Source organism: Oncorhynchus clarkii, chromosome 2 (genome assembly GCF_045791955.1).
Source record: "Oncorhynchus clarkii lewisi isolate Uvic-CL-2024 chromosome 2, UVic_Ocla_1.0, whole genome shotgun sequence".
Classification (NCBI taxonomy): domain Eukaryota; kingdom Metazoa; phylum Chordata; class Actinopteri; order Salmoniformes; family Salmonidae; genus Oncorhynchus; species Oncorhynchus clarkii.
In genome coordinates, this window is record NC_092148.1 from 47,424,306 (window position 1) to 47,440,610 (window position 16,305).

At 40.5% G+C, this 16,305-nt stretch overlaps 1 protein-coding gene across 1 annotated transcript in view; it reads right to left on the minus strand.

Annotated features, from left to right (window-relative positions):
- Positions 1-16,305, minus strand: part of LOC139368646 (autophagy/beclin-1 regulator 1b) — a 55,079-nt gene that overhangs the window by 5,403 nt on the left and 33,371 nt on the right. The window contains exon 17 of the mRNA XM_071107784.1: positions 15,473-15,604. Coding sequence (XP_070963885.1) covers positions 15,473-15,604 — 132 coding nt within the window. The remainder of the gene's footprint in view (positions 1-15,472; positions 15,605-16,305) is intronic.

Genomic DNA, 16,305 nt, shown 5'->3' on the forward strand with positions numbered 1-16,305 from the left:
ACACACACAAAGTTTGGGGTCACTTAGAAATGTCCTTGTTTTTAAAAGAAAAGCAATTTTTTTGTCCATTAAAATGACATCAAATTGATCAGAAATACAGTGTAGACATTATTAAATGACTATTGTAGCTGGAAAAGGCAGATTGTTTATGGAATCTCTACATAGGCGTACAGAGGCCCATTATCAGCAACCATCACTCTGGTATTCCAATGGCACATTGTGTTAGATAATCCAAATTTATAATTTTAAAAGGCTAATTGATCATTAGAAAACCCTTTTGCAATTATGTTAGCACAGCTGAAAACTGTTGTCCTGATTAAAGAAGCAATACATTTGGCCTTTAGACTAGCTGAGTATCTGGAGCATCAGCATTTATGGGTTCGATTAAAGGCTCAAAATGGCCAGAAACAAGCACTTTCTTCTGAAACTCATCAGTCTATTCTTGTTCTGAGAAATGAAGGCTATTCCCATGCGAGAAATTGCTAAGAAACTGAAGATCTCGTTTAACGCTGTGCACTACTCCCTTCACAGAACAGCGCAAACTGGCTCTAACCAGACTAGAAAGAGGAGTGGGAAGCCCCGGTGCACAATCTAGCAAGAGGACAAGTACATTAGAAGCAGACGCCTCACAAGTCCTCAACTGGCAGCTTCATTAAGTAGTACCCGCAAAACACCAGTCTCAACATCAACAGTGAAGAGCCGTCTACGGGATGCTGCCTTCTAGGCAGAGTTGCAAAGAAAATGCCATATATCAGACTGGCCAATAAAAAGAAAAGATTAAGATGGGCAAAAGAATACAGACACTTGACAGAGGAACTCTGCCTAAAAGGCCAGCATCCCAGAGTCACCTCTTCACACACACACACAACATATATATATTTTTATATATTTCCTTTATTACCCTCAAACCCACCACCAATTGGAGAAAACTCGTGAACAACAACACGTTAGGCCTGTAATTCCAGTTTATACATACATTTTATGGACACAGACTATTTTTAAATAGTTATATTTGGATTATTTTTACTCCTGTCCTTCCCCTACCCTCAACCTCTCCCATCTATTTCTGATGTCCATCTGGTTTGATTTCTGTTTGCCATATCTTTCAAACTGTGCTCTTTCACAAAACGTTCTTAATCTATATACACTACCGGTCAAAAATGTTAGACCGTCTACTCATTCAAGGGTTTTTCTTAATTTTTACTATTTTATACATTTTAGAATAATATTGAAGACATTACAACTATGAAAAAACATATATGGAATCATGTAGTAACCAAAAAAAGTGTTAAATCAAAATATATTTAATATTTGAGATTTTTCAAAGTAGCCATCCTTTGACTTGATGAAACCCTTGGCATACTCTCAACCAGCTTCACATGGAACGCTTTCCCAACAGTATTGAAGGAGTTCCCACGTGCTGAGCACTTGTTGGCTGCTTTTCCCTCACTCTGCGGTCCGACTCATCCCAAACCATCTCAATTTGGTTGAGGTCGGGGGATTGTGGAGGCCATGCCATCTGATGCAGCACTCCATCATTCTCTTCATTGGTCAAATAGCCCTTATATAGCCGGTAGGTGTTGGGTCATTGTCCTGTTAAAAAACAAATGATAGTCCCACTAAGCCCAAACCAGATGGGATGGCGTAACGCTGCAGAATGCTGTGGTAACCAGGCTGGTTAAGTGTGCCTTGAATTCTAAATAAATCAGTGTCACCAGCAAAGCACCCCCACACCATAACACCTCCTCCTCCATGCTTTACGGTGAGAAATACACATGCAGAGATCATCTGTTCACCCACACGCATCTCACAAAGACCAAAAAAACTCACATTTGCACTCATCAGACCAAAGGACAAATTTCCACCAGTTTAATATCCTCTTATTGGTGTCCTTTAGTAGGGGTTTCTTTGAAGAAATTTGACCATGAAGGTCTGATTAACACAGTCCACTCTGAATAGTTGATGTTGAGATATGTCTGTTACTTGACCTCAGTGAAGCATTTATTTGGGCAGTAATTTCTGAGGATGGTAACTAATGAACTTATCCTCTGCAGCAGAGGTAACTCTGGTCTTCCATTCCTGTGGTGGTCCTCATGAGAACCAGTTTCATCATAGCACTTGATTGTTTCTTCAAGTGCAGTCACAAAAACCAACGTTTTTAAAATGTTCCTTATTGACTGACCTTCATGTCTTAAAGTAATGGACTGTCGTTTCTCTTTGCTTATTTGAGTTGTTCTTGCCATAATATGGACCTGGTCTTTGACCAAATAGGGATATCTTCTGTAAATTGTTTCAGGCTTGTATTCTGAAAAATGAGAGAGTAAGACGACTCTGAATGAGTGGACCCTAATGTGTCCCTTAGATTTTTCATGCGCACGACCGAGAGCGCGCCTTTCTTGTTTACCTTTTATATTGACAAAGCTATTGTCCGGTTGAAATATGATCAAATATTTAGGCTAAAAACAACCTGAGGATTGATTATAAACATCGTTTGAAATGTTTCTACGAACTTTACGGATACTATTTGGATTTTTCGTCTGCCTGTTGTGACTGTGTTTGAGCCTGTTTATTACTGAACAAAACGTGCGAACAAAGCGGAGGTTTTTGGATATAAACAGGGACTTTATCGAACAAAACAAACATTTATTGAGTACATGGGAGTCTTGTGAGTGCAACCATATGAAAATCATCAAAGGTAAGTGATTCATTTTCTCTCTATTTCTGACTCTGTAACTCCTCTATTTGGCTGGTAACTGTTTGTAATGATTTGTCTGCTGGGCGCTGTTCTCAGATAATCGCATGATATGCTTTCACCGTAAAGCCTTTTTGAGATCTAATACCGTGGTTAACAAGAAGTTTATCTTTAAACCGATGTATAACACTTGTATGTTTTATGAATTTTTACAACAAGTATTTCTGTTTTTGAATTTAGCGCTCTGCAATTTCACTGGATGTTGGCCAGGTGGGACGAGTGAGGTTAATTGAAATGCATTCCAGGTGACTATCTCATGAAGCTGGTTGAAAGAATGCCAAGTGTACACAAAGCTGTCATCAAGGCAAAGGGTGGCTATTTGAAGAATCTCAAATATAAAATGTATTTAGATTTGTTTAAAACTTTTTTGGTTACTACATGATTCCATGTGTTATTTCGTAGTTTTGAGGTCTTCACTATTATTCTACAATGTAGAAAATAATAAAAAGAAAACCATTGAAAACTTTTGACTGGTAGTGTATGTTTTACATTAGTTATCTTGTTAATAGTGGTTATTTGTCCCAACCTTCAGCTCCATTCAACCCCTCCCGTCTCTCTCTTATCACCATCCATATTGGATTTTTATTTGCCATATATTTTTTTAACTGTGCTGTTTCACAAAAAAACTATTTTCTCATTGTTTCTACAGATGGAAATTGATTTATTTTTTTTGCTAATCGTATATTATTGATCGATTGACTATGGACTTCTCAGATCGCCCAGTAGTGCTATCTGCAGGGTTAGCTCCGGGTAAATATTGCAATTCAGCCATTCCTGGACCTGTGACCAAAAACAAGCGACATATGGACAGTACCAAAACAAATTAACTAATGATTCGGCCTCTTCGCAGCAAAATCTGCAGAGCTGTGAAGGTCCACCATATAAATAACATTCTATTGGTTGCAAGAATTTTGTATAATAATTTAAAATGTAAAAATTCAAAGTTTTGAATCTGGCGTTGTTTTGCATATCAGCTCATAACTGATGGGGCGGCAGGGTAGCCTAGTGGTTAGAGCGTTGGGCTAGTAACCGGAAGGTTGCAAGTTCAAATCCCCGAGCTGACAAGGTACAAATCTGTCATTCTGCCCCTGAACAGGCAGTTAACCCACTGTTCCTAGGCTGTCATTGAAAATAAGAATTTGTTCTTAACTGACTTGCCTAGTTAAATAAAGGTAAAAAAAAAAATAACTATGCACCATGGAATCAGTATGTTAAAATCCTCTTACCAACTATTTTGCAATCTATATGGCACGGCTGTCATTTTTTTGGTCCTTAAATGAAACTGGTATACTTTTTATTGTTCATCACAATTTTCATTAACCAATTATAGTCTTTAATGCAGCACCAACAAACATGTTGATGGATGTGATTTTGACGCCATTTCCGGTCACAACTTGCAGACGTGTTTACGTGTTGCTGTGCGTTTTGTTGCCAACTTTACGTTTTTTACTTTTTAATTACCGTTTATATTTTTGTTTTTTCCCCTCAACTTTTTTTTCTTCGTTCAACTTTTTCACTCCGGACGCTTTATCTGGACATGGTTCGTCAGGACCTCCAACAGCCGAAGCTAAGTAGTAACATTAACATGATGCCTTCTAATTGCAGTCGCTGTACTCCTAATATACAGGAGAACGATCGCCTTACGGTGAGGATAGCTGTGCTACAAGCCCAGCTTCAGACGCAATCGTTAGGCAAGGGTAATTTCAGTGTAGGAAAGGATGAAACCGCGTCCTTTATAGATAGTATAAATCCCCTCGCACGGTCCCCGCAGCCGGACAACTTTCTCACGGTTTCTGGAGGGAAATGCTGTAGGAATGCTCAACCGGTGTCACTCATTCAGCCGACAGAAACTTTCAACTGGTTTTCCCCATGAAGCAACGAGTTTGAGTCAGAGGCCGAGCCTTCTCGTCTCTACTCCTCACATTACGGGGTCTGAGACGCCGAAGCTTCCCACCATTAGCTCTGACAAATTGAAAACTCTAGTCATTGGCGACTCCATTACCCGCAGTATTAGACTTAAAACGAAACATCCAGCGATCATACACTGTTTACCAGGGGAATCTGAAGATGGTGCAGGCTAAAGCTAAAACTGGCGAGTGTAGAGAGTATAGAGATATTGTTATCCACGTCGGCACCAACGATGTTAGGATGAAACAGTCAGAGATCACCAAGCGCAACATAGCTTCAGCGTGTAAATCAGCTAGAAGATGTGTCGGCATCGAGTAATTGTCTCTGGTCCCCTCCCAGTTAGGGGGAGTGATGAGCTCTACAGCAGTCTCACAACTCAATCGCTGGTTGAAAACGCTTTTCTGCCCCTCCCAAAATATAGAATTTGTAGATAATTGGCCCTCTTTCTGGGACTCACCCACAAACAGGACCAAGCCTGACCTGCTGAGGAGTGACGGACTCCATCCTAGCTGGAGGGGTGCTCTCATCTTATCTACCAACATAGACAGGGCTCTAACTCCACAATGAAATAGGGTGCAGGCCAGGCAGCAGGCTGTTAGCCAGCCTGCCAGCATAGTGGAGTCTGCCACTAGCACAGTCAGTGTAGTCAGCTCAGCTATCCCCATTGAGACCGTGTCTAGGTTGGCAATTATAGTCAATGAACTAATCACTCATCATAATCTTGATGTGATTGGCCTGACTGAAACATGGCTTAAGCCTGATGAATTTACTGTGTTAAATGAGGCCTCACCTCCTGGCTACACTAGTGACCATATCCCCAGTGCATCCCGCAAAGGCGGAGGTGTTGCTAACATTTACAATAGCAAATTTAAATTTACATTAAAAAAAACGATGTTTTCGTCTTTTGAGCTTCTAGTCATGAAATCTATGCAGCCTACTCAATCACTTTTTATAGCTACTGTTTATAGGCCTCCTGGGCCATATACAGCGTTCCTCATTGAGTTCCCTGAATTCCTATTGGACCTTGTAGTCATAGCAGATAATATTGTAATCTTTGGTGACTTTAATATTCACATGGAAAAGTCCACAGACCCACTCCAAAAGGCTTTCGGAGCCATCATCGACTCAGTGGGTTTTGTCCAACATGTCTCTGGACCTACTCACTGTCACAGTCATACTCTGGACCTAGTTTTGTCCCATGGAATAAATGTTGTGGATCTTAATGTTTTTCCTCATAATCCTGGCCTAATCGGACCACCATTTTATTACGTTTGCAATTGCAACAAATAATCTGCTCAGACCCCAACCAAGGAACATCAAAAGTTGTGCTATAAATAGATTCCTTGCTGTTCTTCCAGACTCCCTCTGTCTACCCAAGGACAAAAATCAGTTAACCACCTAACTGAGGAACTCAATTTAACCTTGCGTAATACCCTAGATGCAGTTGCACCCCTAAAAACTAAAAAAACATTTCTCATAAGAAACTAGCTCCCTGGTGTACAGAAAATACCCGAGCTCTGAAGCAAGCTTCCAGAAAATTGGAACGGAAATGGCGCCACACCAAACTGGAAGTCTTCCGACTAGCTTGGAAAAACAGTACCGTGCAGTATCGAAGAGCCCTTACTGCTGCTCGATCATCCTATTTTTCCAACTTAATTGAGGAAAATAAGAACAATCCGAAATTCCTTTTTGATACTGTCGCAAAGCTAACTAAAAAGCAGCATTCCCCAAGAGAGGATGGCTTTCACTTCAGCAGTAATAAATTCATGAACTTTTTTTGAGGAAAAGATCATGATTATTAGAAAGCAAATTACGGACTCCTCTTTAAATCTGCGTATTCCTTCAAAGCTCAGTTGTCCTGAGTCTGCACAACTCTGCCAGGACCTAGGATCAAGAGAGACACTCAAGTGTTTTAGTACTATATCTCTTGACACAATGATGAAAACAATAGTGGCCTCTAAACCTTCAAGCTGCATACTGGACCCTATTCCAACTAAACTACTGAAAAAGCTGCTTCCTGTGCTTGGCCCTCCTATGTTGAACATAATAAACGGCTCTCTATCCACCGGATGTGTACCAAACTCACTAAAAGTGGCAGTAATAAAGCCTCTCGTGAAAAAGCCAAACCTTGACCCAGAAAATATAAAAAACTAATCGGCCTATATCGAATCTTCCATTCCTCTCAAAAATGTTAGAAAAGGCTGTTGCGCAGCAACTCACTGCCTTCCTGAAGACAAACAATGTATCAGTCTGGTTTTAGACCCTATCATAGCACAGACTGCACTTGTGAAGGTGGTAAATGACCTTTTAATGGCATCAGACCATGTTAACTTTCACTGCTATGCGGATGATGCAAACTTTCTACTTTTAAACTCGGACAAAACAGAGATGCTTGTTCTAGGTCCCAAGAAACAAAGAGATCTTCTGTTGAATCTGACAATTAATCTTAATGGTTATACAGTCATCTCAAATAAAATTGTGAAGGACCTCGGCGTTACTCTGGACCCTGATCTCTCTTTTGAAGAACATATCAAGACTGTTTCAAGGACAGCTTTTTCCCCATCTACATGACATTGCAAAAATAAGAAACTTTCTGTCCAAAAATGATGCAGAAAAATGTATCCATGCTTTTGTCACTTCTAGGTTAGACTACTGCAATGCTCTACTTTCCGGCTACCTGGATAAAGCACTAAATAAACTTCAGTTAGTGCTAAATACGGCTGCTAGAATCCTGACTAGAACCTAAACATTTGATCATATTACTCCAGTGCTAGCCTCCCTACACTGGCTTCCTGTCAAGGCAAGGGCTGATTTCAAGGTTTTACTGCTAACCTTCAAAGCATTACATGGGCTTGCTCCTACCTATCTCTCTGATTAAATCCTGCTGTACATACCTACACGTACACTACGGTCACAAAGCGCAGGCCTCCTAATTGTCCCTAGAATTTCTAAGCAAACAACTGGAGGCAGGGCTTTCTCCTATAGAGCTCAATTTTTATGGAATGGTCTGCCTACCCATGTGAGAGACGCAAACTTGGTCTCAACCTTTAAGTCTTTACTGAAGACTCATCTCTTCAGTGGGTCATATGATTGAGTGTAGTCTGGCCCAGGAGTATGAAGGTGAACGGAAAGGCTCTGGAGCAATGAACCGCCCTTGCTGTCTCTGCCTGGCCGGTTCCCCTCTTTCCACTGGGATTCTCTGCCTCTAACCCTATTACAGGGGCTGAGTCACTGGCTTACTAGGGCTCTTTCATACCGTCCCTAGGAGGGGTGCGTCACTTGAGTGGGTTGAGTCACTGATGTGATCTTCCTGTCTGGGTTGGCGCCCCCCCTTGGGTTGTGCCGTGGCGGAGATCTTTGTGGGCTATACTCAGCCTGGTCTCAGGATGGTAAGTTGGTGGTTGAAGATATCCCTCTAGTGGTGTGGGGGCTGTGCTTTGGCAAAGTGGGTGGGGTTATATCCTTCCTGTTTGGCCCTGTCCGGGGGTGTCATCGGATGGGGCCACAGTGTCTCCTGACCCCTCCTGTCTCAGCCTCCAGTATTTATGCTGCAGTAGTTTGTGTCGGGGGGCTAGGGTCAGTTTGTTATATCTGGAGTACTTCTCCTGTCCTATCCGGTGTCCTGTGTGAATTTAAGTATGCTCTCTCTAATTCTCTCTTTCTTTCTCTCTCTCGGAGGACCTGAGCCCTACGACCATGCCTCAGGACTACCTGACATGATGACTCCTTGCTGTCCTCAGTCCACCTGGCCGTGCTGCTGCTCCAGTTTCAACTGTTCTGCCTGTGATTATTATTATTTGACCATGCTGGTCATTTATGAACATTTTAACATCTTGGCCATGTTCTGTTATAATCTCCACCCGGCACAGCCAGAAGAGGACTGGCCACCCCACATAGCCTGGTTTCTCGCTAGGTTTCTTCCTAGGTTTTGGCCTTTCTAGGGAGTTTTTCCTAGCCACCGTGCTTCTACACCCGCATTGCTTGCTGTTTGGGGTTTTAGGCTGGGTTTCTGTACAACACTTTGAGATATCAGCTGATGTACGAATGGCTATATAAATACATTTCATTTGATGTTCCATACTTTCCCCCCCTTCCACTTTTGTGGTAATGCTGCAGTTAGTTGGTTGTAATTTTGGGTAGAGCAGACATTTCCATATGTTTTTGTTAGCTGCATGTGTGACATAACTCCACCAGTCCTATTTATATTATAATTTACAAAGATACCTTTTTTGTATTAAAAAAAAATATATATATATATATTTAGTATATTTGAGGTTTACCACAATATTTGTTGTATTGTTTGTTCTGTCTTTTCTGGTGGAAGAGCCTAAAGAGTTAATCAAGTATTTACCTTTCCATGATAGTAAGATCTAATGTATTCCTATTGAAATGTATTGGAGTGAGATCATCTCTCTCTTTCGGGATATGTATACCGAGTATGTACACATCCCAATCAGAAAAAGTTATTGGTAAACTACACAGTAATGTAAAAGTTGTATTTATTAGTGATCCAATACATAAGAGTTTATAAAAATTATTTTGATCCTCTATGAGGCTGTGGAGGGATCCAAGTTGTGGATTTAAAAGGAAAAATGAATCAGCGTACAATCACACCTTTGTTTTTAAGCCCCGTCTTTCTAATCCCTTGATATTGTTGGATCTGATTTTAATAACTAACATTTCGATGGCCATAGTAAATAGATATGCCAATAGTAGACAACCTTGTTTTACTCCAACAGTTTAATACTTTGAGAAGTAGCCATTAATTACACCTAGGGTTACTGTACATGATTTTAACCCATTTTAGAAGATATTCTAAAATCTTTTAGAAGATATTCTCCAAAATTGAAATGTTTACATACGATAAGTTGACTGTGCCTTTAAACAGCTTGGAAAATTCCAGAAAATGGTGTAATGGTTTTAGAAGCTTCTGATAGGCTAATTGACATAATTTGAGTCAATTGGAGGTGTGTACCTGTGGATGTATTTCACGGCCTACCTTCAAACTCAGGGCCTCTTTGCTTGACATCATGGGAAAATCAAAAGAAATCAGCCAAGACCTCATAAAACAAATTGCAGACCACAAGTAGAGTGAGAGGCCTTGAAATACATCCACAGGTACACCTCCAATTGACTCAAATGATGTCAATTAGCCTATCAGAAGCTGGAATTGTGATGAAGTGAATTACATGTGAAATAAAATGTCTGTTAACAATTGTTGGAAAAAGGACCAACGTAAGTGTATGTAAACTTCCGACTTCAACTGTATAAGTCCTTCTATCTATCTGCAGTCGTACTTCATCAAAAGCCTTTGAGTCAACTATGAATAGCAGGTCTGGTTTCCCAGATTTTGCATAGTGTTCTATTGTTTCCAGTACTTGCCATATTATCACCCATGTATCGATAGTCCATTTAAAAAAACCTGTTTGATTAGAATGAATAATGTCCGACAATACCTTTTTAATTCTATGCGCTATACATTTTGCATCACAACACTGAAGGGTAAGGAGCCTCCAATTTTTTAAAAAATGGACAGGATCTTTATATATCCCACTTGTATCCTGTTTCAGTAATAATGAAATCAGACCTTGTTGAGTGTCTGATAATCTACCATTTACATAAGAGTGGTTAAAACATGCTAATAACAGTCCTCTGAGTATATGAAAAAAGGTTTGGTATACCTCAACTGGTATGCCATCCAGCCCTGGAGTTTTCCCGGACTTAAAGGCTTTAATTGCATCTAGAAGTTCCTCCTCTGTAATTTGGCCTTCACCTGAGTCTTTCTGTATGGCTGTTAACTTTACATTATGAATATGAAAACAAATCCATACAATTAGCTTCAGTTAGAGGAGATGGAGGAGAAACAAAAACATATGCTTAAAGTACTTTGCTTCCTCTTTCAAAATATACATTTGGTGAATCGTGGGTGGCTCCATCATTTGTAACAAGTTTCAGTAAATTATTTTTGCCAGCATTTCTATGTTAAAGATCAAACAATAATTTGGTGCACCTTTCCCCATATTCTATCAGGTTTGCTTTATTATTATAATATATTACACTTGATCTTTGTTGAATAAGTTCCACCATTTCTTTTTCCTCTAACCTATTCTGAGCCTTTTTATTGCTATCCGTTTTGTTCGACCTTCTATTTCCTTTGTTAGTATAGACTCCTTTGGCCTAAATTGCTTTCGTTTTAGAGACGAGTACTGAATTGCATAGCCCCTAAAAACACATTTTAAAGTGTTCCATACAATAAGCGGATTTGCTGTACCTATGTTCAAATTTTTTTATTTAGAAATACCTCTGTCCTAGTTAAAAATAAGGTATCATCCAATAAGCTTTAATTACATTTCCAATATCCTCGCCCACGTGGAAATGTAGTAATGTATATGCCAATTATCGGATGGTCCGACCGCATTCTATCCCCTATCAACACTAACTTTTGGTGCCAACGAGAATGACATAAGTAGTCAAGACGACTAACTTTATTGAGCCTCCGCCATGTATATCTCACTAGGTCAGGATATTTAAGCCTCCATATATCCACTAGTTCCAATATATCCATGACATTCATGATTTCCTTAAGTGCCTCAGGGTGATAGTTTGTAGTGCGATTTCCTTTACAGTCCATTGAGGTATTTAAAACAGTATTATAATAAAAGTTTTGTATTGCTTGCAGGGTTGATAATTTATTATATATTTTTTCAAAGAAGCGTGGATCATCAATATTTGGTCCTGAAAGGTTAATGGGCCATCTCTGTTTATGGTCCAATAACATATTTAAAATCATCCATCTACAGTGGCTTGGGGGGGGGGGGGTTGAATCATTTGATTTACACATGTCTACCACTTTGAAGATGCAAAATATTTTTTATTGTGAAACAAACAAGAAATAAGACCAAAATTTTTTTTAAACATGAGCATGCATAACTATTCACCCTCCCAAAGTCAATACGCTTGGGATATGTCTCTATAAGCTTGGCACAGCTAGCCACTGGGATTTTTGCCCATTCTTCAAGGAAAAACTGCTCCAGCTCCTTCAAGTTGGATGGGTTCTGCTGGTGTACAGAAATCTTTAAGTCATACCACAGATTCTCAATTGGATTGAGGTCTGGGCTTTGACTAGGCCATTCCAAGACATTTAAATGTTTCTTTCCCCTTAAACCACTTGAGGGTTGCTTTAGCAGTATGCTTAGGGTCATTGTCCTGCTGGAAGGTGAACCTCCATCCCAGTCTCAAATCTCTGGAAGACTGAAACAGGTTTCCCCTCAAGAATTTCACTGTATTTAGAGCCATCCATCATTCCTTCAATTCTGACCAGTTTCCCAGTCCCTGCCGATGGGGAAAAATATCCCCATGATGCTGCCACCACGCTTCACTGTGTTTTCGGGTTAATGAGAGGAGTTGTGTTTGTGCCATATAGTGTTTTCCTTGATAGCCAAAAAGCTCAATTTTAGTCTCATCTGACCAGAGTACCTTTTTCCATATGTTTGGGAATTCTCCCACATGCCTTTTGGCAAACACCAAACCTGTTTGCTCATTTTTTTCTTTAAGCAATGGCTTTTTTCTGGCCACTCTTCTGTAAAGCCCAGCTCTTTGGAGTGTACAGCTTAAAATGGTCCTACGGACAGATACTCCAATCTCCGCTGTGGAGCTTTGCCGCTCCTTCAGGGTTATCTTTGGTCTCTTTGTTGTCTCTCTGATTAATGCCCTCCTTGCCTGGTCCCTGAGTTTTGGTGGGCGGCCCTCTCTTGGCAGGTTTGTTGTGGTGCCATATTCTATCCACTTTGTCCCTGACCTGTTTGGAGAGCTCCTTGGTCTTCATGGTGCTGCTTGCTTGGTGGTGCCCCGTGCTTAGTGGTGTTGTAGACTCTGGGGCCTTTCAGAACAGGTGTATATATACACACTGAGATCATGTAACAGATCATGTGACACTTAAATAAAGTCCACCTGTGTGCAATCTAACTAATTATGTGACTTCCGAAGGTAATTGGTTGCACCAGATCTTATTTAGGGGCTTGCGTAGCAAAGGGGGTAAATACAGTGCCTTGCGAAAGTATTCGGCCCCCTTGAACTTTGCGACCTTTTGCCACATTTCAGGCTTCAAACATAAAGATATAAAACTGTATTTTTTTGTGAAGAATCAACAACAAGTGGGACACAATCATGAAGTGGAACGACATTTATTGGATATTTCAAACTTTTTTAACAAATCAAAAACTGAAAAATTGGGCGTGCAAAATAATACTTATAATACCGAATACTTTCGCAAGGCACTGTACATATGCACGCACCACTTTTCTGTTTTTATAATTCTTTGAAGTAATTTTTAAAATTTCACTTCACCAATTTGGACTATTTTGTGTATGTTCATTACATGAAATCCAAATAAAAATCCATTTAAATTACAGGTTGTAATGCAACAAAATTTGGGAAAAAACAGCAAAGCGGGTGAATACTTTTGCAAAGCACTACCATAAGGATCGGTTTGGACAATTTGCACATTCGAATCAAAATGACTTAATTAATTGAGTTTCTTTGCCCATGGGAGAAAGTATATTTTACCCCCCGGTCCACACAACGTCATCTAAAATTGTTGAATTAGTTTCCTGTAAACAATAGATATTATTTTCCTTCTCTTTGAGCCAGGTAAATATTATTAGTATTTTCTTATTATCTGTTAAGCCGTTACAATTATTTATTTATTATTATTTAAAAAACAGTTTTACCCATTTTTCTTCCCAATTTTGTGGTATCCAATTGTCCCGTCGCTGCAACTCTCGTACGGACTCGGGAGAGGCGAAGATCGATAGCCGCGCGCCTCCGAAACATGACCCAGCCAAGCCGCACTGCTTCTTGACACAATGCCCGCTCAACCCGGAAGCCAGCCGCACCAATGTGTCAGAGGAAACACCGTACACCTGGCGACCGTGTCAGCGTGCATGCACCTGGCCCACCACAGGAGTCGCTAGACAAGGACATCCCCCCTTACAATGCTGGGTCAATTGTGCGCCGCCCCATGGGTTTCCCGGTTGCGGCCGGCTGCGACAGAGCCTGGATTTGAACCAGGATCTCTAACGGCACAGCTAGTGCGTTAGACCACTGTGCCACTCAGGAGGCCCAAACCATTACAACTGGCTATACTTATTTCACCATAATGAGATGCAAGTTCCAAATCTATCATAATATATGTTAGTAAATGTACCATTAAAAAGTACCATTAAAAAGTACCATAGTGATCGAGTGTCCATATAGCTGTACCATGATATTTGCATTGCTACTAAGTAACCCTCCAATTGTTCTCCAGTATTCCATCCGCTAAAGCCCCTCCCCATCCCAAGTTGGGTTGTCATCCCAATGACCGGCAGACCAACCCGTCCACCCAGATCCCTAGGCCCCGTGAGAGGCCAGGACCCATCCTTCGAAAAGAGCACAGAACAGAAGCAGATCAACCGCTAAAAGTATTTCAAATTTTCTCACCTCAATTTGCTTTATGAATAGCTATTAAAAATATATAGTCAAATATATAGTCAAAAAGGTGACTTTTTTGCACTGAAACATGCAAAAAAAATACAAAATATTCGCTGCTAGGGGGAATGCATGTTAACTCATTAAATATACAAAATAATATGATCTACATGATCAGTCTGTGTGTAAAATGAAAAGTGGTTTATGTGAACAGCTAAAGAATGTAAAGAAAGCAATCCAATGTTATTTGTTGCCTAGACTTTACTGCAAATGACACAAGCCTTGAGAAAAAGAAAAAAAAAATCACTAATATTGCAGGTAGCCATGACAGCATTTATAATAAGAACGCTTGTGACCACACACACGCATCTAAATATTGCACTTGGAAAAAAAAACAGTAGAAATAGAATGAAACAAACAGGAATTCTATTTTTGCTTTATTATAGTGGCCACTATAGTAGACATCGATCAAGTCGATCAAGCACAAGGCTACATGTGTGCAAAAATAACATTCACTGTGCAAAAAAATGGAATAATCTCCCCTCACTCGCACAAGTGTTAATGTCAAGTTCAACACAACAAAAGCAGTATATTTGGGCTGCACTGCACATTATTACATGGTACACTTTCTGCCTGTGGACATCTGTTCTACAATATGCCAGCAGAGCATGATACCCTTTGTTGGCATAATTGGTCTCTTTGAGGCAGAGAGTACACCTGGCATTTCCCTTTTTATTCATCGTGGGTTCTTTCTCCATTATCACAGCTCTTTTGTCACTCATTTCAAGGCTCTCCTTCAACTCCTTTATATCCTTACTGACTAATTCAAGTATGCCCAGTTTGTCATCTATCAACTTTAACAGATCACTTTACACACTTACCAGACCCAGTGGTGAAAAGCTTAAATGGTTTGTGTTTTTTGGAGATTGAGCCTCCACGAAATTGTTCGAGTGTTGCTTAGTTTCGGGGGGGTTAGGAACTTTGACACAAAAAATGTGCTGTTATTCCCCATTTACATCAAGTTAACACCCCATCATGCTTAGGGTCATGTATAAAAATCCCAGTTGCACATTATTTTGGCTACCTTGGCTAGAACAGATCTCAGTGAAAGAGGGGTCTCGAAGAAGCATAGGGGGTTTAAAAGGGTGTGTGTCTCAGTCACTAGATCTCAACCCTATTGAACACTAATGGGAGACTCTGGAGCGGCACCTGAGAGTGTTTTCCACCACCATCAACAACACACAAAATTATAGAATTTGTGGAAGAACAGTGCTGCACCCCCCCCCCCCCCTGCTTTATGGCATTATAAAAACTGAGGGTAGTAGGTGGGACTGGGAGGATTACCGGTATTAGCGGTAGAGGTGCCAGCTTCTGTTGAGGCGTCCCCCAGGGTACTGTCCTCGATCTGGCTGGTTTGTGGCTGCTCGAGGCTCCCTTTGGCCTCACGGCTCGTGGACGGGAGCTCTTGACGGACTTCTGAGATAGTGAGAGAGAACATTGATACATTTACATTTCCTCAAAAAAACTGCACAGTAAGTTAGATGAGACATACATTGGTTGAAGGTTAATATCTGTGTTAAATACAAAATAATACTTCTACAGCTGACTCTTAATTGAATGTCAATGGGTCTTTGAGAACGATCGGATTGGATCTCAGTGTTTCTTTGTCACACAGGGAGCCAATGAGAAGTCGGCGGCAGGTAGCCTAGCGGTTAGAACATTGGGCCAGTAACCGAAAGGTTGCTAGTTCGAATCCCTAAGCCGACAAGGTGAAAAATCTGCCGATGTGCCCTGGAGCAAGGCAGGTTACCCTTATTGCTCCAGGGTTCCCGTTGGGTGTATCTGAGGGAGATGGGATATGCAAAACAAACATTCCATACATGCGTATAATACACACTTGAAACAGAACAAATATAGGCACCCACCAAATTATTATTATTAGAGCCTGACCGATATATTTTTGGGTCCGATACAGACTACGGAGAAAGTCAGAGTTCTAATTTAGCTAACTAGCTACTATTCTCATCATGGATGATAGACTGTCTTGCTTTTTGCAGATTGCATATTTCAGAAAATAAACAAAATAACCCCACTAGCTAACATAATAGTCCCAGACAGTAACATATATATTTTTGTATCAAGGACGAGTGTTCACTTTGGCACCAGTCCAGTGTTAA